At 43.6% G+C, this 23,873-nt stretch overlaps 1 protein-coding gene across 1 annotated transcript in view; it reads right to left on the bottom strand.

Annotated features, from left to right (window-relative positions):
- The window catches only part of FRMPD4 (FERM and PDZ domain containing 4), a gene marked incomplete at its 5' end in the record, with an annotated part of 307,675 nt that overhangs the window by 39,243 nt on the left and 244,559 nt on the right, over positions 1-23,873 (bottom strand). The window contains 2 exons of the mRNA XM_083362678.1: positions 18,676-18,807; positions 22,220-22,327. Coding sequence (XP_083218804.1) covers positions 18,676-18,807; positions 22,220-22,327 — 240 coding nt within the window. The remainder of the gene's footprint in view (positions 1-18,675; positions 18,808-22,219; positions 22,328-23,873) is intronic.

A 23,873-nucleotide genomic window follows, 5' to 3' on the forward strand; every position in this document is an offset into this window, starting at 1 on the left:
GCTCTGGCAAAGCTTCCCAGCCAGTGCCGATCCCAGCCAGCACCGATCCCCCAATTCCCCTCTCCACTACACTTCCTTCCTTCCTTCCTTCTCTCCTTCTCATCTCTTTCCTTCCTCCACGCTCAGGAAGGGGTGATGGGAGGGGGAGAGATTGCCAGTGCTGCCATGTTGCTGCTGGTCTTGCTATCCCTCATGGGTGTGTGCGTCTGTGCCAATGAAAGCGATGCCTCATGGCTGCAAGGCTGGAGGTGCTGGTGTTTATGTGTGTGGGAGGGGTTTACGCTGATCTACAACCTGTTTGCATCCATCAAAGCCAAAACGTGCTCAGCCTAAGATCCACTGGAACCAGCAAGGAGCTGCCTCGCCACCTCTGCCCCGCCTCCCTGGGTGTGCACACAGGAGACGGCCAGCGCTGGCGTCCTGGGTGAAGTTAGCCTGCAGGACAAGACAGCCAGCAGGGACACTGGACTCCGCTTGCGCGCACAGCCTTAGTGGAGCAGTGGGCTAATGCCTCCTTAAGTAACACCAGCTGCCTGCAATTAGTGCAGGTTCGCATCCCACCAGGCTCAAGGTTGACTCAGCCTTCCATCCTTCCGAGGTAGGTAAAATGAGGACCCAGATTGTTGGGGGCAATTAAGCTGACTTTGTAATAATGCCACTTGGGGGGGGTGTGTGTGTGAAAGCCCTAATAAGCAGGCATATACATAGAATGAAGGCTACTGCTAAGCTTGTAAGCCACCCTGAGTCTTCGCAGAAGGGTGGGATATAAATGGAATTAAAATAAAAAATAAAATAAATCCAAAACATAGGGCAGGGCTGCCCCGTGGATTTAATGCTGAGCACATTCTGGCTTTGATGGATGCAACCAGGTTGTAGATCAGTGCCCAGTTGGCCTAGGCTGGGCCAGGCCAAGGTACGGTAGGCCGGTCCTTTGCTGTTTCCAAAGCAGATCCCCGGGTTGGATGGAACCACATATTGGGCTACATCTGGCCCACAGGCCTTGTGTATGACATGTCTGCACTAAGGAATTTGACAAAGTAGACCACAACCTACTTCTTGGTAAGCTAGGAAAAGGTGGAACAGACAACATCGCCACCAGATGGATTTGTAGCTGGCTGACAAACCATACTTAACAAGTACAGCACCACATCGACATGGAAAGAAATAAGTAGTGGGGTACCACAAGGCTCCATCTTAGGCCCCTATTCTTCAATATCTTAATAAATGACTTAGACTAGAGAATTGAAGGGGAACTCATCAAATTTGCAGATGACACCAAACTGACAGGAATCTACAATGAAGAGAAAGATGGCTGCAGCCAGGCTCATTGTAGAGTTGATCTCCCACTCGCTGCAGAGTTTGTCTCCCAGTTGATATCTGGATAGTTGAAGTCTCCCATTACTACTGAGGTATGCTTCCTACATACACTTGATAACTGGTTGGCAAAGAGTTCATCTATTTCTTCTGATTCGTTGGGTGGCCTGTAATATACCCCTATGGCAATGTCACTTTTCCCCCTTTTTTGTTGTTGTTAGTTGCGAAGTCGTGTCCGACCCATCGCGACCCTATGGACAATGTTCCTCCAGGCCTTCCTGTCCTCTACCATCTTCTGGAGTCCATTTAAGCTCACGCCTACTGCTTCAGTGACTCCATCCAGCCACCTCATTCTCTGTCGTCCCCTTCTTCTATTGCCCTCGATCTTTCCCAGCATTAGGCTCTTCTCCAGTGAGTCCTTCCTTCTCATTAGGTGGCTAAAGTATTTGAGTTTTAGCTTCAGGATCTGGCCTTCTAAAGAGCAGTCAGGGTTGATCTCCTCTAGGACTGACCAGTTTGATCGCCTTGCAGTCCAAGGAACTCACAGGAGTCTTCTCCAGCACCACAGTTCAAAGGCTTCAATTCTTTGGCACTCAGCCTTTCTTATGGTCCAGCTTTCACTGCCATACATTGCAACTGGGAAGACCATAGCCTTGACTATACGCACTTTTGTTGACAGGGTGATGTCTCTGCTTTTTAGTGTGCTGTCTAGATTTGCCATGGCTTTCCTCCCAAGGAGCAAGCGTCTTTTAATTTCTTGGCTACAGTCCCCATCTGCAGTGATCTTGGAGCCCAGGAAAATAAAATCTGTCACTACCTCCATTTCTTCCCCATCTATTTGCCAGGAATTGAGAGGGCCGGATGCCATGATCTTGGTTTTCTTAATGTTTAGTTTCAACCCAAGTTTTGCACTCTCCTTCTTCACTCGCAACAAGAGGCTCTTTAGTTCCTCTTCACTTCTGCCATTAGAGTGGTATCATCTGCATATCTTAGGTTGTTGATTTCATTTCATTTCATTTCATTTATTTGATTTCTATACCGCCCTTCTCCCTAGGGACTCAGGGCAGTTCACAGGGCATATATAAATAGCTATACAAAAATTAAAAGAGAATTAAACCATGCCCAATTAAAATACAGCAATAATAGAATAATAAAAACCAATTAAAAACCCATATTCCCCATCAGGCCAGACCAGATAACTCAAACAAGTGGGTCTTCAACCCGCGACGGAAGGATCGGAGGTCCGATGCCATCCGGAGCTCAACCGGCAGTTGGTTCCATAATGCCGGAGCACCCACAGAGAAGGCCCTCCCCCTGGGGTCCACCAGTCGACATTCCCTGACCGGAGGCCCTCTCTGTAGGCACGCACAGGGCGGAGGGGACGCCGGCAGCAGGTGGATCTCGAGGTATCCCGGACCCATGCCATGTAAGGACTTAAAGATCATAACCAAGACCTTGAACATCACCCGGAAGACAACTGGTAACCAATGCAGCTCGCGGAGCAAAGGTGTAACATGGGAGTACCGGGAAACTCCCAAGACAACTCTCGCGGCCGCATTCTGTACCAGTTGGAGCCTCCGAGTGGTCTTCAAGGGAAGCCCCATGTAGAGAGCATTACAATAGTCTAGGCGAGAGCTCACGAGCGCATGAGTGACCGTACACAGGGCATCCCGGTCCAGATAGGGCCGCAACTGGCGCACCAGGCGAACCTGGGCGAAAGCCCCCCTAGTCACGGCCACTATATGGTCTTCCAGGGTAAGTTGTGAATCTAGGAGGACTCCCAAGTTGCGAGCCCTATCCACGGGGGGTAAGAGCTCACCCCCCATAGAAAGCGATGGAACATTTTGAATGTCCCGGGATGCCGGAATGTACAGCCACTCAGTCTTGTCAGGGTTGAGTTGAAGTCTGTTCCTCCCCATCCAGACCCGAACCGCCTCCAGGCAACGGGACATCACAGCAAGGGCATCACTGGGGTGGTTTGGGGTCGAAATGAAAAGTTGGGTATCATCGGTGTATTGATGATACCCAACTCCAAAACCACGAATGATCTCACCCAGCGGTTTCATGTAGATGTTGAACAGGAGAGGCGAGAGAACCGACCCCTGAGGAACTCCACAAACGAGAGACCTAGGGGCCGATCTCTGCCCCCCTGCCAACACCGACTGCAAGCGTCCCAGGAGATAGGAGGAGAACCACTGAAGAACTGTGCCTCCCACTCCCAATACCCTGAGACGCCGCAGCAAGATACCATGGTCGATGGTATCGAAAGCCGCCGAGAGGTCTAATAGGACTAGGACAGAGGAATATCCCCTATCCCGAGCCCTCCAGAGATCATTCACCAGAGCGACCAATGCCGTCTCCGTGCTGTACCCGGGCCTGAAACCCGATTGGTAAGGGTAAAAAATAATCCGCTTCATCCAGGACCAGAGGGAGCTGATGCGCCACCACACTCTCAACAACCTTCGCAAGAAAGCGAAGGTTGGAGACTGGATGAAAGTTGTTCAATACAGCTGGGTCCAAGGCAGGCTTCTTGAGGAGAGGTCTCACCACCGCCTCCTTCAAGACGATGGGGAAATAACCCTCACTCAAAGAAGCAGATATAACCGCCTGGAGCCAGCCTCGTGTCCTCTCCCTAGCTGCATAGACCAGCCAGGAAGGGCACGGATCCAATAAACATGTGGTGGAGCTCAGCCTCCCCATAATCCTGTCCACTTCATCAGGGGTCACAGAATCAAACTCATCCCAAATAACATTGACAAGACCGCCCGTGTCCTGATCGCCAGACTCTGCCCAGCTGGAGTCCAAACTGGTCCGAATCCGAGCGATTTTATCCGACAGATGTTGACTATTCCTCGGCATGACCCTGCAAGGGATCCTCCCTCACCTCCTGATTAAGAAGGGAGCGAGTCACCCTAAACAGGGCGGCCGGGCGATTATCTGCGGACGCGATGAGGGTAGAGAAGTAATTACACCTCGCCACCCTCATCGCTGCGAGATAAGACCTAATATGGGTTCTTAACTGCAACTGGTCGGATTCAGATCGGCTAGACCTCCAGCAGCTCTCTAGGCCCCGTTTCCGATGCTTCATCTCCCAGAGCTCCGCGGAGAACCATGGAGCTCGTTGGGATCTGCACCGGGTCAGGGGCCGCAAGGGTACAACCCGGTCAAGTGCCTCAGTGGCTGCCCTTTCCCAGGCTTCCACTAAGGCATCCGCCGAGTTGTGAGCAATGGAGGCAGGTGGGGACCCCAGCGCCACTTGGAATCTATCAGGATCCATTAAGCGTCTGGGGCGGTGCCATCTAATTGGCTCCGTACCCCCACGGCGGGGGGTGGCAAAACGGAAGACCAGCCACAGGAGGTGATGATCGGTCCATGACAGGGGCATAATAAATGGAGAGCCCCCACCAAGATCATCCAACCACTGTCCAGATAAGAAAATCAGGTCAAGGGTGTGGCTTCCCTCATGAGTTGGTTCAGAAATTACTTGTGTCAGGTCCATGGCCGTCATGGAAGCCATGAACTCCCGAGCTAGCTCAGATGAGCCTCCCAGGGATGGTAGATTGAAGTCCCCCAAAACTATAAGTTTGGGGAACTCAACCACCAACCCCGAGAGGATATCGAGCAGCTCGGGCAGGGCTGCCGCTGCGCGACTAGGCGAAATGTACACCAGCAGCAAGCCCAACTGCGCCCCAGAACCAAATCTCACAAAGAGAGACTCACACCCGACTATCTGAGGAACGGTGGTCTCCCGCAGACATAAGGTCTCCCTAATAGTCACCGCCACACCCCCACCCCTACCATGAGCTCGTGGCCGGTGTAGCACCCGGAAGCCTGGTGGGCAAAGGTCAACCAAAGGGACCCCACCCTCTGGGCCCAACCAAGTCTCTGTGATGCAAGCCAGGTCCGCGTGCTCACCCTCAACTAAATCCTAACGAGGGGAGCTTTGTTAACCACGGACCTGGCATTCAGGTACACCAGCCGGAGCTCAGGAGGCTGCACATCCTCGCTCCCGGAACCTCGGGGAAGAGGCAGAGGGTCGGAGCGCCTCACCGCTTGCAAATAGTGGAGACGGCCCTCCCGGTAACGATACGGCCCTCTGTCTATCTACCTGCTGCCATTCCCCGTCGTGGGAATCGGTAATCCCACGACCCGCTCATGAGCCCCGGAGACAACCACACCCTGTTCTCCCCCCGCGCGGTCAGACCCAAGTCTGGCCTGAGCCATGGTTGATTGGCCACCCCCCATAGCCAGATAACCCCTATCTCCCACCCCTCTCCCTAACCCCATAAAAAATTTCGATAAAAAAGTAATCAGAGGCCTCTTATTAAATTTGTGTTGACGGCCCCTGCCCCTGCCCAGCCATCTCTCAGGGTCCCAGAACTCGGGCCCGTCATCGAGGTTAAGAGTGTTTAAGGAGGCGGGTCGCACCCAGGAGAGGGGGGCACCCCTGAGGGCGTACAAGTCCGTGCTGGTGTATTGTCGCATGGGTCTAGCAAGTACAGGATAGGCATCCCATTAGTTATGTCCATGGGAGGATCGAAACATGGAGACAGATATCTGGGTCCCCACCCAACTTCACTGCCATTCAGTTGGGTCCCCCCAGTGACAGGCCGCCCCCCGCCCTCTCACGACGTGTTGCAACTCTGTTCCTGGGGGTGGACCAGATATCCTCTGGGTAGGCAAACCCCATAGAGCTCCCACCTCTATGGGGCTGCAGATGGAAAAGTCAAGCCACTCTCCCACCGTGGCCGGTACCCAGGTGTGTCCAAAATCCAAGGGGAGGGGGGGTAGGCAGGAAGATGATAAGTATATATGTCCAAGGCAAAAAGGGTAGGCAGGCCAGGATAGTAGGGATGGTCTGAAGTCGCCGTCATCGCTGCAGAAGCAGTCCAAAGGCAGTGCAGGAACCCCGTGTCGTTCTTGCTCCATTAAGATGACCCACGGTCGTCTTCTTCGCCGCCGAAACGGCCCGAAGACGCCGTCGCTGCAGAAGGCGGCCCGAAGCAAGGATAGAGACCACCATCGCCGCCAAGATGAATAATAGTCGCTGTTTCTTCCGGCAATCTTAATTCCAACTTTTGATTCATCTAGCCCTGCCTTTCTCATGATGTGCTCTGCATATAAGTTAAATAGGCAAGGCGACAGTATACAGCCTTGCCGGACTCCTTTCCCAATTTTGAACCAATCAGTGGTTCCGTGTCACTGTTGCTTCTTGGCCCGCATATAGGTTTCTCAAGAGACAAATAAGATGGTCTGGTATGCCCATCTCTTTAAGGACTTGCCACAGTTTGTTATGATCCACACAATCAAAGGCTTTAGCATAGTCAATGAAGCAGAAGTAGATGTTTTTCTGGAACTCTCTAGCTTTCTCCATGATCCAGCGTAGGTTAGCAATTTGATCTCTAGTTCCTCTGCCTCTTCGAAATCCTGCTTGTACTTCTGGTAGTTCTCGATCCACATACTGCTGGAGTCTAGCTTGTAGGATTTTAAGCATAACTTTACTAGCATGAGAAATGAGTGCAATGGTGCGATAGTTTGAACATTCTTTGGCACTGCCTTTCTTTGGAATTGGAATGTAAACTGATCTTTTCCAATCCTGTGGCCACTGTTGAGTTTTCCAAATTTGCTGGCAAATTGAGTGAAGCACTTTTACTGCATCGTCTTTTAAGATTTTGAATAGCTCAGCTGGAATACTGTCACCTCCACTAGCTTTGTTGTTGCTCAGCTTTTCTAAGGCCCACTACACATCACATTCTAGGATGTCTGGCTCGGGGTCAGTGACCACCTCACTGTGATTATCAGGGACGTTAAGCTCATTCTTGTATAGTTCTTCTGTGTAATTTTGCCACCTCTTCTTAATCTCTTCTGCCTCTGTTAGGTCCCTGCCATTTTGGTCCTTTATCATGCCCATTTTTGCATGAAACGTTCCTTTCATCTCTCCAATTTTCTTGAAAAGATCTCTGGTCCTCCCTATTCTATTGTTTTCTTCTATTTCTTTGCATTGTTCATTTAAGAAGGCATTTTTATCTCTTCTAGCTATTCTTTGGAATTCTGCATTTAATTGGGCGTATCTTTCTTTTTCTCCCTTGCCTTTCGCTTCCCTCCTTTCCTCAGCTATTTGCAAAGCTTCCTCACACAGCCATTTTGCTTTCTTGCATTTCTTTTTCTTTGGGATGGTTTTGGTTGCTACCTGTTGTACAATGTTACGAACATCTGTCCATAGTTCTTCAGGCACTCTGTCTATCAGATCTAATTCCTTAAATCTATTTGTCACCTCTACTGTATATTCAACAGGGATATGATTTAATTCATACCTGACTGGCCTAGCGCTTTTCCCTACTTTCTTTAATTTAAGCCTAAACTTTGCAACAAGAAGCTCATGGTCTGAGCCACAGCCAGCTCCTGGTCTTGTTTTTACTGACTGTATAGAGCTTCTCCATCTTTGGCTGCAGAGCATATAGTCAATCTGATTTCTGTGTTGACTGTCTGGTAATGTCCATGTATAGAGCCGTCTCTTGGGTTGTTGGAAAAGAGTGTTTGCTATGACCATCGTATTCTCTTGACAAAATTCTATCAGCCTGTGCCCTGCTTCATTTTGTACTCCAAGGCCAAACTTGCCTGTTATTCCAGTTATCTTTTGTCTTCCTACTTTAGCATTCCAATCCCCCATGATGATAAGGACATCATTTTTGGGTGTTAGTTCTATAAGGTGCTGTAGGGCTTCACAGAACCGGTCAATTTCATCCTCTTCAGCACCGGTGGTTGGGGCATAGACTTGGACTACTGTGATATTGAATGGTTTGCCTTGGATTCGAACTGAGATCATTCTGTCATTTTGAGGATTGTATCCCAGTATTGCTTTTCCTACTCTTTTATTGACTATGAAGGCTACTCCATTTCTTCTGAGGGATTCTTGCCCACAGTAGTATACCTGATGGTCATCTGAATTAAATTCACCCATTCCTGTCCATTGTAGTTCGCTGATACCTAAGATGTCGATGTTTAGTCTTGTCATCTCTTGTTTGACCACGTCCAGCTTTCCTTGATTCATGGATCTTACATTCCAGGTTCCTATGGAGAAAAAATCTTTACAGCATCGGACTTTCCTTTCACCACCAGACATATCCACAGCTGAGCGTCCTTTCGGCTTTGGCCCAGTCGCTTCATTCTTTCTGGCGCTACTAGTACTAGCCCTCTGCTCTTCCCCAGTAGCATATTGGACGCCTTCCGACCTGAGGGGCTCATCTTCCAGCGTCATATCGTTTTGCCTTTTGGTACTGTCCATAGGGTTTTCATGGCAAAGATACTGGAGTGGTTTGCCATTTCCTTCTCCAGTGGATCACGTTTTGTCAGAACTCTCTGCTATGACCTTTCCGTCTTGGGTGGCCCTGCACGGCATAGCTCATAGCTTCATTGAATTACGCAAGCCCCTTCGCCACGACAAGGCAGTAATCCATGAAGGGGTTTTTATATTGACCCATATAGATTCTGGAGGGCTTTTATCTTTGATCATGTGCATTTCTGTAGATATGTAGTATTCTCTTACATATAGTGCAACTCCTGCCCATCTTTTTGTGGTTCTGTTTCTTTTGAACAATTTGTATCCATCCATCAGTCCATTCCAGTCATGGGTTTCATCCCACCAGGTTTCTATAATGCCAACCATGTCATACCCATACTTGTGTACTATTGCTTCTAGTTCACCCTGTTTGTTACCCAAGCTTTGAGCATTAGTATATAAACATTTAAGACTATGCCTGTCCATGGGTGTGTTTCCTGGATCTCCTGATTGTTGATTTTTCCCCCCTCATCACTCCTTATCTCTTTGTTTGATTATTTTTCTTGGGAATTATGATTGGTTTTCTGTTCTAGAGATTCTAAAGATTGGTCACCCTTCCCTCTGCACGGCATAGCTCATAGCTTCATTGAATTACGCAAGCCCCTTCGCCACGACAAGGCAGTAATCCATGAAGGGGTTTTTATATTGACCCATATAGATTCTGGAGGGCTTTTATCTTTGATCATGTGCATTTCTGTAGATATGTAGTATTCTCTTACATATAGTGCAACTCCTGCCCATCTTTTTGTGGTTCTGTTTCTTTTGAACAATTTGTATCCATCCATCAGTCCATTCCAGTCATGGGTTTCATCCCACCAGGTTTCTATAATGCCAACCATGTCATACCCATACTTGTGTACTATTGCTTCTAGTTCACCCTGTTTGTTACCCAAGCTTTGAGCATTAGTATATAAACATTTAAGACTATGCCTGTCCATGGGTGTGTTTCCTGGATCTCCTGATTGTTGATTTTTTCCCCCCTCATCACTCCTTATCTCTTTGTTTGATTATTTTTCTTGGGAATTATGATTGGTTTTCTGTTCTAGAGATTCTAAAGATTGGTCACCCTTCCCTCTCAATTTTAGTTGAAAGCCCTTCCAATGAATTGGGCCAGTCTTTTTCCGAGTAAATTTTTCCCTGTTTTTATGAGGTGCAGCCCATCCTTTGCCAAGAGTCCTTCACATAGGAAATGCAGTCCATGGTCCCAGAAACCAAAGTTTTCTTGGTGGCACCAACCCTTTAGCCAGTGTTTATTTCTACGATTCTTTTTTCCCTCAACAGGGATTGGTCTTTTGTTGGGAGTATTGATGAGAACACTACTTGTCCTCCTAACTTGTTAACTTTATGGCCTAGTCCAGAGGTGTCAAACTCCTGGCCTGTGGACTGGATGCATCATTGCGAAACCGCGCCCACCCCACTGCCGGCAATGGCAAAAAAGTCACAATATATTGTGACACATCATGTGACATTGCAAGTTTGATACCCCTGGCCTAGTCTCTCAATATTGTGCTCAGGTTCTTTATTGTGTTATTTGTCCCAATATGAAGGAGTAGGAGAGGGTAGTGATCTGTGGGCCTAATTATTTTGGTTAGGTTTTCAGCCACATCTTTGATTTTTGCTCCAGGGAGACACCATACCTCCCTAGATTGTATGTGCAGTCTGCAGATGGCTGATTCTGTTCCTTTGAGAATAGAATCTCCTATAATCAACACTCACCTTTTTTTTGCAGTCTGAGGTGCTTTTCTGCTTATCTCAGGTGTGTTTTTAGAGATATTTGGTGCTGTTTCTTTGTTATGTGTCTGCATGTTTTCTTTGACAGGGAGGTTGTAGGTCTGTGTATTTCCATCTAGGGGGAGAAACTAATTGCTCAATTTTAATGGGGCTGCATCTGGTTGGGTTAGATTGGGCGGTAGGGGTTTGTTAGATGTATGCTGCTTCTTCCTTTGATTGTTGTGTTTCCTTCTATGTGTGACATACCTCAATTTGTCTTCCTCCAAGAGTTTATCAGTAGGGTCAAATCTTCTGGGAGTTATTTGTCCATTGTTTGGTTTGGTTTGGGTATAGCTTTCTTGCATCGGTTGGATTGGCTAGAGTTGCCTCTAGATCCCTTACTTTTTCCTCTAGTAGTTCACATAGTTTACATTTAATGCCTGCATAATTTGGGTGTTCTTTGGGCATGAGCACATACATGGAACATGTATTGCATACCACAATAGTATCTGTCATTTGTTCCATGAGTTTGTTGTTTGAAAATCCCTCTTTTATGGTTGGTGGATGTGCTTTGCTGTTAGCCATGTTTCTACCTTCTCTGTTCTAAGTTATTATGCCTATTTTTTTCTATCCTATGTTTTGCAGATCACAATAGCATCAGTTTCTTTTTCCAAGCTGCTGTGCAGTTGTTGTTCACAGTCCCTGGTCTAATGCGCTGCTTCCGTTCACAGTCTACCCGTCTGCTGCCATTCGCAGTCCCCGATCTGCTGTCATTTGCAATCCCCAGTCTGCTGCTGTTTGTAGTCCCGCATCTGCTGCTGTTCACATCTTTGGTCTGCTGCCGTTTGTAGTCCCTGGTCTGCTGCCGTTCACAATCCCGGTGTACTGCTGTTCGCAATTCCTGGTCTACTGTTGTTTGCAGTACTGTACTGCAGTGTTCTACCATCCCCACCAACTCTGCAGCCACATGGCTCCTGTTTGCTGGTTCATCGCACCGGTGTTCTGCTTCCTTCAGCAAACAGGGCTATCTGGATGGTCCACAGTAAACTCTGCTCTTCTCTCCCTGGCTGGTTCTCCTCCCTGATCCACTATCTCACTGGCTCGCCTCTTTCTCCTCTCAGCCAGTCGTCGAGCTGCCCTCAGTTGGCTCTCCTCTCTGCCCCACACTTGATTCTCCTCTCTGCTCCACAGATCTTTCTTCTCCTTTTCTCTTCTCCAATCTTTTTTATTTTTCTGACTTATCTTTCCCTCTCCATCTCTCCTCCTACTATTTTGTGTTAGTTAAGATAACTTAGTTTAATAGCAACTTCTCTCCCCACAAGGTAACCATGCTTCCTCTGTGGCTGCCATCTTGAGGGAAGATATGGAATTCCAATATATTGGAATTCAATATAATACAAAGCCAAGCAATAGAATATAATCTAACCAGTGTCTTAAAATTTAAAAGAGCTGATTTTAACAAACTTAGAGATGGCCTACAAACAATTCCATGGATGAAAATCCTAAATGGGAAAACAACTCAAGAAACGTGGAAAACTTGAAAAATATGATCATAAAAGCCCAGTCCAACATAGTACCACTGAAAAAGAAAAACAAGAAATCCAAGAAGAAACCAGCATGGTTGCACAAAGATCTCTCTGAGAAACTGAAAAGCAGAAAAGATAAATAGGAAAACTGAAAAGAGGGTCACATAACTAAGACAGAATATCAGGAGATAGCCTGAATCTGCAAAGATGAAGTCAGGAAAGCAAAGGCTGAGAATGAACAAAGACTTGCAACAAAAGATAATAAAAAAAGTTTCTTTCAACATATAAATAACAAGAAAAAAGTCAAGGAAGCAGTAGGTCCACTTAAGAGACAAGATGGCAAGGAAATAACAGGGAGTAGAGGGAAAGCAGAGCTGCTGAACTCATTCTTTGCGTCAGTCTTCACACAAAAAGAAGGTAGCCCACCCAACCTAACAAAAACATAACTGTGAAAGACAGACTAAAAATAAAAAATTAAAATAAACAAGAAAATGGTAAGAGAAAACCTGTCTGATCTTGATGAATATAAATCATTGGGACCTGACGGATTACATCCCAGAGTTCTGAAGGAACTGGCAGATGTTATCTCAGAACCATTGTACCATATTTTTCATAAATCCTGGAGCACTGGGGAACTACCAGAGGATTGAAAAAGAGCTGATGTGGTTCCATCTTCAAAAAAGGGGGTAAAAAACAGACCCAGGAACTACAGACCAATCAGCCTAACATCAATACCTGGGAAGATACTGGGGGGAAAAACACAGATCTGTGAAGACCTAGAAACTAATAAAGTTATAACTAGAACCCAGCATGGATTTGTTAAAAACAGATCAAACAAAACCAATTATCAGAGTCCTTACCAGCCCTGCTTCCACCAATGATAAATGATGGTCAACAAGGTAGCTGGCTAGGCAGGAACGTTCTGACCAGTGTTTATTGACAGCAATTAACAGCAAATAACAGCAATTAACAGCAAATAAAGTCAGCACTGGGAGTGACTTGCTCCCAGTGCCTTATATACAGGCAATCCCCTTAGCTCCACCCCCCATCCAACCAGCCAGCATCCAGCGTCCATCCCTAAAACCGGCATAGCTGGCCTCCGCCTCCCCCCTCCAGCGTTGTCTCCAGCAGTCCAGCATACAGCCAGGAGCCTCAGTTGTTGGGCGGCCGGAGAGAGCAGTCAGCATGCAGCCAGGAGCCTCAGCTGCTCGGAGGTCAGGCAGAGGGATTCCTCAGGCAAAGGGGAATTCCCTTCCCTTTCCCTTCCCTGAAATGGCAAACCCACAGGGCTTGACACCAATCTTATTTCATTCTTTGACAAAGTGACTAAATTAGTAGAATGGTGAAATGTTGCATATATAATATACTTAGACTTCAGCAAGGCATTCAACAAAGTAGGCCACAACCTACTTCTTGGTAAACCAGAAAAATGTGGAATAGACAGCATTGCCACCAGATGGATTTGTAATTGTCTGACAAACCACACTCAATACAATAGCAGTATTCCAGTATTTGAGGGGCTGCCACAAAGAAGAGGGGGATCAGCTTATTTTCCAAAACACCAGAAGTCAAGACAAGAAACAATATATGGAAAGTAATCAAGGAGAGATAAACAACCTGGAATTAAGGAGAAACTTCCTAACAGTGAGAGCAATTAACCAGTGGAAGAGCTTGCTTTCAGAAGTTGTGGGTCCTTCATCACTGGAGGTTTTTAAGAACAGACTGGATAGCCACTTGTCTGAAATGGTTTAGGGTCTCCTGCTTGAGCAACGGGTTGGACTTGAAGACCTCCAAGGTCCCTTCCAGCTCTATTCTGATTATTATTATAAAGTGGATGACAAAGTTATGTGACCTGCAGCCGGCGTCAACTTCCCTCCGCCCAGTACGCTCCCACAGAGAGGGCCTCCTCAGGGTGCCGCCGGTCAAAGAATGCCGACTGGTGGCCCCCAGGGGGAGAGCGTTCTCTGTGGGTGCACCGGACTTATGGAACCATCTTCCGGTAGAGCTCCGGATGGCGCCCGACCTCCGCTCCTTCCGGCGCGACCTTAAAACCCATCTCTTTAAGGAAGCGGGCCTGGCCTGATGGGATGGGGTGGGTTTTTTATTATGACTTTAATTTTAAATTTGTACTATGGGCATTGTTTAATCATGTTTTAATAATTTTAACTTTTGTATCTGTCTTTTACGTATTGCCTTGTTAACCGCCCTGAGTCTCTTGAGAGAAGGGCGGTATATAAATTAAATAAATAAATAAATAAATAAATAAAATCATGTTTCTTTGAGCCTGGAAAAGATCCATTCTCATTATAACGTATGCTTTTAAATGTACAGATATTCCCTATAGTCTTCCTTCTTTTAAGTATCTAATGAAAAAGGGAGAAGGACCTGTTCTAACCTAACATTATTGGATACACCATCAGAGGAAAAAAGAAAACAGTGTTCTTCCCAGGATGCAAAATGATTTTAATTTGACCAATCTATTTCTGTCATCAATTTAGAAAATTCAAGTATCCAACATTCTACTGCATGTCTACTGCTGCAGTGCTAGTCACAGTTCCTAATAATTTGCAGTGGGAGAAAAGGTTTTATTGCCACCCCTGAGAGAATTCGATCCACTGGGAATAGTTGGAAGAATGAGGGAGAAATTTAAGCTTTGAAAGATGGCAGAATCAAATCTTCCCCTTCCCTGTCTTGCTATTTCTTCTGGCCTGATTTGTAAATTATGCAACCCGTGAGATAGCAGAAGGCTTTTCCTAGAGGCCAGGTGAATATTTAAGAGAAATGCAAACTTGGGAGCTGCCCTTGAATATTTCTAACAGTAGGTTGTTTAAAAATGCAATCTAAGAGTTCAGATAAGCTGCCTCTTAACAGCAATATTATTTAGATTTATTTGTTGAAAAAATGTATATTTTGCTCTACCCATTTTGGGGGGGTGGTTATTTGTGCTCAGTGAGGTTTTATTTCTTAATTTAAACCATCTATACCTTCTCCTTCTATAGATCAACTTTCCTCAATCTGGTGTCCTACAGATGTTGAGACAATTCTTTTGACAAGATTGGAATTTTAGGAATGACTTCGAATCCCCATGGGATTCTGTTATCCACCAGAAACCTTGTAGCTGCACTGCTGCAACACCAGCAGCAGGTTGAGGCACAGGCACAATTTGCAGAATGTCACAACACAAAAGAAAAAAACCTAGCAAAGGTCCTATTAGTACCGTAAGTGACCTTCTAAGAATCTCCTAGTGCTGCATCTAGAACAGAGGTGTCCAACCTTTCAGGGCTTGCAGCCTGGAGGGAAGGAGAGCAGCTTCCAAATTGGTACGTGCACGCGCACTGACACAGCACTAGCAGCCCTGTTCGTGCATGCGGCATGCACTGCTGCCGTGCACATGCGTGACTGGCTGTGCACCCCCCACAGCAGCTAATGGCCCCATTTGCACATGTGCAAACAGGCTGCACAACCATCCAGCGCTAGTGGCCCCATTCACGCCCACACACATGTGCAAACAGGGCCGCAGGCACTAGTGCAAGTGGGGGGAATGTGTGCCCACACATGTGTGCACTAGCCACCCATTTCCGTGGCCCACTGGCCAAGAGCTTGGGGATCCCTGATCTAGAATATTTTATATTTCTTAATGATAAATAAATTAAATCACTCAGAACTTTTTGTCTGCAGCTTCAGTTATCAAAATAGATGGATAACAGTTTTCTGAATAAGATATCACGTTTTGTTTTAAAAGATTCAGGATAATTAGAGATGTGGGGAAACAACTATTTTGAATTTGGAAGAGGTTACTCCATTCTGGAAGCTCTGCAAGATTGGGTCAGCCACAGGTTAACAGAAACAAGGCCCAGATTGTTTTGGTTGGTTGAGTGAAAGAAAATCTGGACAGTGTGAGTAAGGTAAAAGTGTTTTATATCTTCTCTCTCCTCCCTTTCCTATAGCCAATGTGCCACCCACATTTAATCTTCCCAGCATCTGAATTTCATCCTTACCTTAACCCTCAAACTGATATTACTGCTATCACCCTTGTCTCAGCAGAGCATTCACTTGCCCACATGTGCTTGAGTATCCCTCCCCTGTGTTCTCTTCACTTCTTCTGCCAATATTCTTGGCTTTTCCTCCTGATCATCCCCCAAGGTACTTCTGCCAGGAATAATTGTTTCAGTAAGTGCTCAAAGCAAAATAGCCCAATTTAAAGATTAAAAAGAGAGAGAAATGCATAACTTTCTTTGGACATGGACTATCCAAAATAATTATTCCATGCTGACAATAAGTGGAGGCAACTAAGGGGAAACTCACAGATTGCTTGAAACTCTGAAACCTATAAGACAAAATAGCAACTTCTCAATCTCATCACAAAGGTCATCATAAAAGTATGCAAGCTAAAATGATGATAAGCCTGAAATGTTTTGGAAAAAATGTTTTAGATGATGAAATAATCTAATAACAATATACAATGCATGTGGAAAAGGATTTGAAAAAAAAGAAAATACTGCTAATAATAAAAATGGGAGAGGCTCTATTATGTTTTGCATTTGTATGTACCAGTGACACAGGAAACCTTGTGTGGACAGGAGAATGGACTAAATATCAACATAATATTCCGCGAGCTGCATTGGCTTCCAGTTGTCCTCCGGGTAAGATTCAAGGTGCTGGTTACGACCTATAAAGCCCTAAATGGCATGGGTCCAGGTTACTTACGGGAGCACCTGCGGCCGGCATCAACTTCCCTTCGTCCAGTGCGCTCCCACAGAGAGGGCCTCCTTAGGGTGCCGTCGGTCAAAGAGTGTCGCCTGGTGGCCCCCCGGGGGAGGGCGTTCTCTGTGGGCGCGCCAGACCTGTGGAACCGTTTACCGGTGGAGCTCCAGATGGCTCCCGACCTTCGCTCCTTCCGACGTGACCTAAAAACATATTTATTTGAACAAGCCGGCCTGGTCTGATGGGTTTAGGGGTATTTTAATGTTATTGTATTAATTGTATTGAATTGGGCTGTAATATTTAATATTTTTTAAATTTTTGTATGTTGTATATTATTGTATTGCCCTGTACACCGCCCTGAGTCCTTCGGGAGAAGGGCGGTATAGAAATTAAATTATTATTATTATTATTATTATTATTATTATTATTATTATTATTATTATTATTATTATTATTATCATCAAGAAACTGATGTTTTACAGTCAGTGAGGAAACTTGACAGTGAAAAGATGAGATATTTCAGCAATTATGAAGTATGAGGATATTTCATTCAATTATGAAGGACATAAGAAAAAATATAACCAATATTTAATATAACCAATGCATTCAATCAGAATTGAATATTATTGAAAATTCTGTAGGGAAATGTCAAACATGCAACGCATGCAAAGAAACGTAAGAATTATTCTGAGCTAGAAAAATTTTGAAAAAAGAAAAGGTGCATGGACTCAGTTACACTGATGGCAAGTAGACCACTGGAAGACTTTCAAGACTAGACTAGGGACAGATCATCATGAAGAAAATCTACCTATGTGGTTGCTGGAAGGTGACATTAACGGTACATAATCAATCAGAAGAATTCTGCAAAAAAAAAGAGGAAATGCAAAAGCAAGAACAGGAAACTTTTGGACACATTTGTAATCTACTTCTGACAAAGGAGGCATTAAAAAATACTGTCCATATTTCTACTTCTCCAATACTCAATTTGCCTTATTTTCAGTTTATAAATAACTACACAGAAATAGTAAATATGCATTCAAATTTGAGGAAAGGTATTGACTTTAATTTTCCACACGTAGATGTTGGCTTCTCTTCCAGTAGGGAATTAAGTGAAGCACATAGTATCATTAGGGTTTCCTCAACTTTTGCATACAACTGTCTCTGTACAAAGTTTATCTTTCTGTGTAATCATAAAGTATACTACCTATTTTAAAAGATACTTGATTCCAGTTCTGATGTAAATATAGCTATTTTCTGAGTATGTTTTGATTTATACAATATGTTTGCTAAAGTCTAACTTTTTAGTTCAGTTAGAAACAGATTCAATGTTCTATTTTATTTTACTGGGACTTCTATGTTGCTCCAATCCAATAGGACTCTGAGTGGCTTATACAAGGATTAAAATACCACAGCATTATAAAATGAAGCAATTAGGCAAAATAATAACAACAACAAAATGCTAAAGAATAAAGTAAAGATCACTGAGAACAGAATATCCAAACACAGGCCAAGGAAGGGGTTCTAACTTATTCTAGAACTCCTCTTAAGGCTTTCTTTCAAAGCTGAAACATAAATGGATGAGAGCTAGATGTGATGTTTATGGAAGATATTTCATGAATGATATATCCATACAACTTGGTTACAATACAGCTGAAATCTTGAAATACAATCAAGTGCATCTTCACTCAAAAGAAATGTCTAATGTGTTAAGGTGCAAATTAGATTCATTGCCCACTAGAACAATCCTGTATACACTTTATGCCAAGGCTGAAAATTGGGAACCAGAATGACCATCATGTCCAATGCAGTTTGTAAAACCTTCATCAAATACTGCTATACAGCTTTTTTCTGTTGAGACTATTTCTACTTATAGGAATATCCATAAGCATCTTTAATTCATGATATTCTTGATTAATATAAATCCTGCCTCTTGTAAGACATTTAAGTGGATGGGTTCTAGAAATAATATCAATAACAATACTGCTTTCTAAAAATTATTTCAAAGGTCATTTTTTTACTACAGCTTAAAAATCTACAGCTTAAAAATCCATATTATACATATAATTGAATTATTAAACAAACCTGAATTAGTGTCTCTTGTTCATGGAGCAAGAGAAGTTTGGTCCCAGACCCTTCTGTCTTCTGCTCCAGCATCAAAGAAAAATGTTCAATACACTTGATTGAGAGTTTTTCTTGAAGGGTTAAAATGACATCCTTTATGATATAAGATTAAAATGAAAAAAGAGAAATGAGATAAAAATAAAGTCCTAAAATTGTTTTGTAAATTCTCCATTGAATGCAAGTAACTGGTACGTGTAAGCTGTTAATTTGCCATAGGAGAACAATATGTTTATTTAAATAAACCTCATCTTTACATGTTCTTTGTTGTGATTTTTGGTAACAGCGTTCTGTGCGCCTTTGGCGTCTAGTCATGTCAGCCACATGACCATGGAGACGTCCTCGGACAAGTGCTGGCTCTTCGGCCCCTAGAGTCGGAAACGACTAGCACACATGTGCGGGGGAAACTTTACCTTTTACCTATTAAATAATGACCCTAATTCTAGGTTTTTAACAAGTAGTATAATGTCACAGATGATATAGAGGTTTCTGTTGAGTTCCAGATGACTCTTTTTCTCTTCCTTTTAGTCATGTCAGATTCTCTGAGATGGCTTGAACAAATCTCTACTGTTTTCTTGGCAAAGTTTTTCAAAAGAGGTTTGCTGGGGCTGAGAGGAAATGATTAGCCCAAAGTCATTCATCTGGCTTTGTACCCAAGGCAGGAAACAGCTCACGACCTTAATCACCACACCAAACTAGGTCTCAGTATGTCTTATTTCCCCAAAAATACAGGACAGCACCCTTAAGTTTCAGCAACTAGTGGAACAGAAATGATACTGGAGTTCTGAGCAGATGTGTATCAGATTTATTTTATGTTTCATCAAAAATGCTGGGACTTAAAACTAATTCCATCAAACATTTTTCTATAGTTTGGATCAAAACTTGTGCATAGCTCAGAAACACCACCCATTATGTTCAGGCTTGTAAATCTTGTAGTATAATTCTATGTATACTATCTGTATTGAGAGGTAAGTTTCATTTAATGTTAATGGTTATTTCCAAGTAAGTTACTGGAAATGACACTGATCACAATGAATATTAAGTGCATCAGGGCTGAAGTTTATTTGTTGTTTTCACACTTTCAAATAAGTGTTTCTTGTTTAGCTTCCTCCCTCCCTTTACTCTTTGTTAGCAGATTGAGAGTTGCACTTCCCATGCAGGTAGTCCTTGCTTAACAATCATTTGTTTATTGACTGTTTGAAGTTACAACAGTACTGAAAAAAGTAACTTACAAATAGAACCACTGCAGTGCCCCCAAGGTCACATGATCAGCATTTGTACTTTCCTAGCTGTCTTCAGAGAAGCAAAGTCAATAGAGAAGCAGGCAGGGAAACTGCGGTCATGTGATGTCTTGCTTAACAACTACAGCGATTCACTTAACAACTATGGCAAAAATAGTTTTAAAATTGGGCGCAATAATGTGATGCCTTGATAACGTCTACACCACTTAACAACAAATTTCCCAGTCCCCACTGTGGTTGTAAGTCAAGGGCTACCTGTACGCTCAAAATAAAAGAGGTCATTCTCAAATACATGGAAATACAACTATTCTATGTTTCTTGGCTCCAGTGTTTTCATATTACCATATTACCAAAAACAATAGGGAGTAAATATAAAAAAATACCTATACTTTGAAAAAGTAGCAATGTTTTACTGACTTTACTACATTATACTGGGCTTAGCAGGTTACTTGTCCTAAACTGTGCTTTGGCATATTATATTTCATTGATAAAATAAAGATTTTGTAAAGTAGAAGCCAAATTGCAGTATGTATTTTATATTTTAATGCTCAGTGGCAGTCAAGCATAGGAATGTATTGCAAACTCCTAATTTTGGCAGATCTGGCCCTTAACTTTAGCACTGGGAATTGGACTTTTTCTCTGAACCAAATAACATTTGAAAAGTGGAGACTTTTATATTGGGAGTAGATGAATGAAATATCAAATGGAGAATTTTGAAAAATAGCCCAGAATGTGGCAATAAGCAACCTCGTTCTATTATGGATAGATGCTGTCACTTGAATCTGAGTCAAACCAAATTTCAGTGTGGATATCTTTCATTGCAACTTTTTAGGCAGTGCTTCCTCCCTCCCCTTCTGCTTTGACATGATATTCTCAAAGTTTTATGAAATGTTTGAAAAACATTGAACTGCATTATGAACAATGAAAAATTTCAAAGAGCAGTAAGGATTGCACCATCTTCTCTTGTAATTTTATGTAGTAGATAATTGCAGATTGGATACATATTTGTGTGGTCTTTTCATCTTACTAAATATATATTTCCATTTTATTGTGTTGTTTACATGATGGGAGATAAGTGAAATAATAAAGAAGGATTAAAATCCTCCCACAATTAAGAATATATACCTTTTCCCCCTGAAAATAAGATCCGGTCGTATATATTTTTTTCCTCCAAAAGAGGCACTAGGTCTTATTTTTGGGAAATGTCTTATTTTTTTTCCTAATACCTATTTTGCCTTGCGGTGGCAGCCCATGTGGCCGCCACCCCACTTGTTCTGCGGCCACTTTTGCTGCTCACAGGACACTAATGTCGCACATTGTGCTGTGCTGCTGCCACAAGGCGAGGCAGTAGGCGAGGGGAGATTTGCCTCAGCCACCCGCTTATCGTGCCGCAGGTCTCCCATAGCCAGGCCTCCCACTCCAATACATGTTATGCCTCACTGCGGTGTCACCAACAACCCTATCAAGAAGCCAAGAAGCCTGGCCACTGCCCCACTTCTTCTGTGGCCACTTTCGGCTGCTTGTGGCAGGATGGTGCCCCTGTCTTGAGGCTTGGCAGGTGTGGGGGATCTGCCCCACACGTTCCACTTACCATGCCGCAGGTGTCCCATAGGCAGGCCTCCCACACCCCGACACACGTCGCCACGGTGGCAACAATAGCTCCATCAAGGAACCTGGCTGCCACCCTTGTTCTGCGGCTACTTTCAGCTGCTCACTGCAGGATACCACGTGGCACATTGTGCTGTCCCACTACCATGAGGCAAGGCAGGGGGATCTGCCCCATGTGCCCCGCACACGCTTACTGTGCCGTGGGTCTCTCATAGCCAGGCCTTCCATGCCCCAACATGTTTCACGCCTCGCGGCAAAATCACCAATAGTCTGTCAGGAAGCCTGGCCACTTGCCCCACTTCATCTGTGGCCACTTTTGGCTACTCGTGACAGGATAGTGCTGCTGCCATGAGGCTTGGCAGGTGGGGGGAACCAAGCAATTCATTCGGTTCCCAATGCCACAGAGGCACACAAACAAAGATCTCTCTCTCTCTCTCTCTCTCTCTCTCTCTCACACACACACACACACACACACAAACATATACACATATATATATATACACATACACACACACACAGAGAGAGATTTACACAAATGACTACTGCCTGTGGATGGCCTTGGGTTAGGCTGAAACAGGAAATAAGATTTGTCCCGTGTTATATTATAGACATTTCATATAATTTAAAAAATATTTATATTTCTGAGAAAAAGAGCTTACCTTTATAGAAGTACTGCAATCAAAGCGAAACGATTTGGTTTGCCCATTTTCAAGATATACTTTCAGAACATTTGGCATGAAAAGAAGTGAATTATCTTTAACTGTTTCCTATTGAAAGAATAATAATTGTGATGAGAAATATATTGGCTTAAAAATTAATCTAAATTTCATAGAAAATCATAATATGACACAGCAAAAGCTTTATGTACACAGAACCTTAAATGTATTGAGTCTCACAAACAAAATAATTAGTTCTGTATTAAAGTTAATATTGAATGGTTATCTTCACATAAAGGCTTGACTTATACTCTATTCTTCAAGATGACCAAACTCTAACACCCTGATTACTTTTTAGGTAATTCGTGACCTTGAATTTTGGATGGAATTTGTTTTCATAAGGCCTGGATTTACTTCAGAAACAGTATCCCTCATGCCATGGCATACTATAAGAAACAGTGTTTTAAAATAGAAAGCTTGTAAGGAAAACACCTTTTCAGCTATTTGGGCAGACTGGCAAGTCATCTGATGTGTGACTTCCATGGCAACTGGGCGCAAGTTGTTTGCATGACTAAGGGGTGGTTTCAGAGCTGGTTCAGACCTTAGTTGGGCAGTCTGAAGTCTCTGTAAACTGTTGGCTTTATCATAGTTTCTGATAAAATGAAATCTTGGCCTATTTATTTGTCTCAGTAAAAGAGAATCTCTATAGCAGAAGGCTGAACTGTGGAGTTCTTGGTGCCCTCTAAAGTTAGGCCGTTTGCTTGCAGATGTTTCATTACCTGACTGGCTGACCCTGCGTACTTGTCTGTATCATGGAATTAAAAAAGGGAATGAAAATCCCAAATATTTGCAAGTGTCTTGCTTTCTATCCTTCTGAATATTCCAAGTTCACCTGTGACAATAATTCCAGACAGTCTAATCATTGCAATGATCCAGCATGCCAACTCTCTCTCTTTTAAATTGCAAAAACTCATTTAGTGAGAAGCAAGGGAAGAATCATTATTTGTATTTTTCACAGGACTGAAGTGAGTGAGATCAAAATCAAGGAGCTGAAATCTAAAGATACCAGAATTGAAATGGCATTCTTTCAAGCAAAGAATGTATAAATTCCTTACCAGTCAATGATTCTTATGAATTATTTATACTGAGCTATTGTTTACTTTGCCAAGAACAAAACACTTCATTGTGCCCTTGGTTTCATAACTCATGTCTTTAAATTATTAAAATGTCTCAGAAAAAAACACCTTTCTGCTGTACTTTCTGAAATATTTTATTACTCCAGATAATCCACTCTGAAGATGTTGCATGCCCGTAGCACTCAACAGTCCCTAGACAATTTTTGAAATAATAAATAAATGATAATCACTTAGGGATGGTTTTCGCTGCTACGTGATTACATGATGGGAATCCTCTCAGATGATGAACCAATTTTTAATTTGCTTATTTGAAAATGCAATGAATATACATGTTATAAAATAAGGTATTTTAAAAAATTACACCTCATACAAAAATTATCATAGTCATTAACTTTCCAGTATATAACATGTTCACATTAAATGTGTGTGATTTAACAGGAGGTTCATTTAAGCAGTCATATAACACACATAAATGTAGTGGTGATTGTCTCTGACTTCACGTGTTTGAATTTCTTTGTATT

This window comes from Vipera ursinii, assembly GCF_947247035.1.
Source record: "Vipera ursinii genome assembly, chromosome: 4".
NCBI lineage: Eukaryota > Metazoa > Chordata > Lepidosauria > Squamata > Viperidae > Vipera > Vipera ursinii.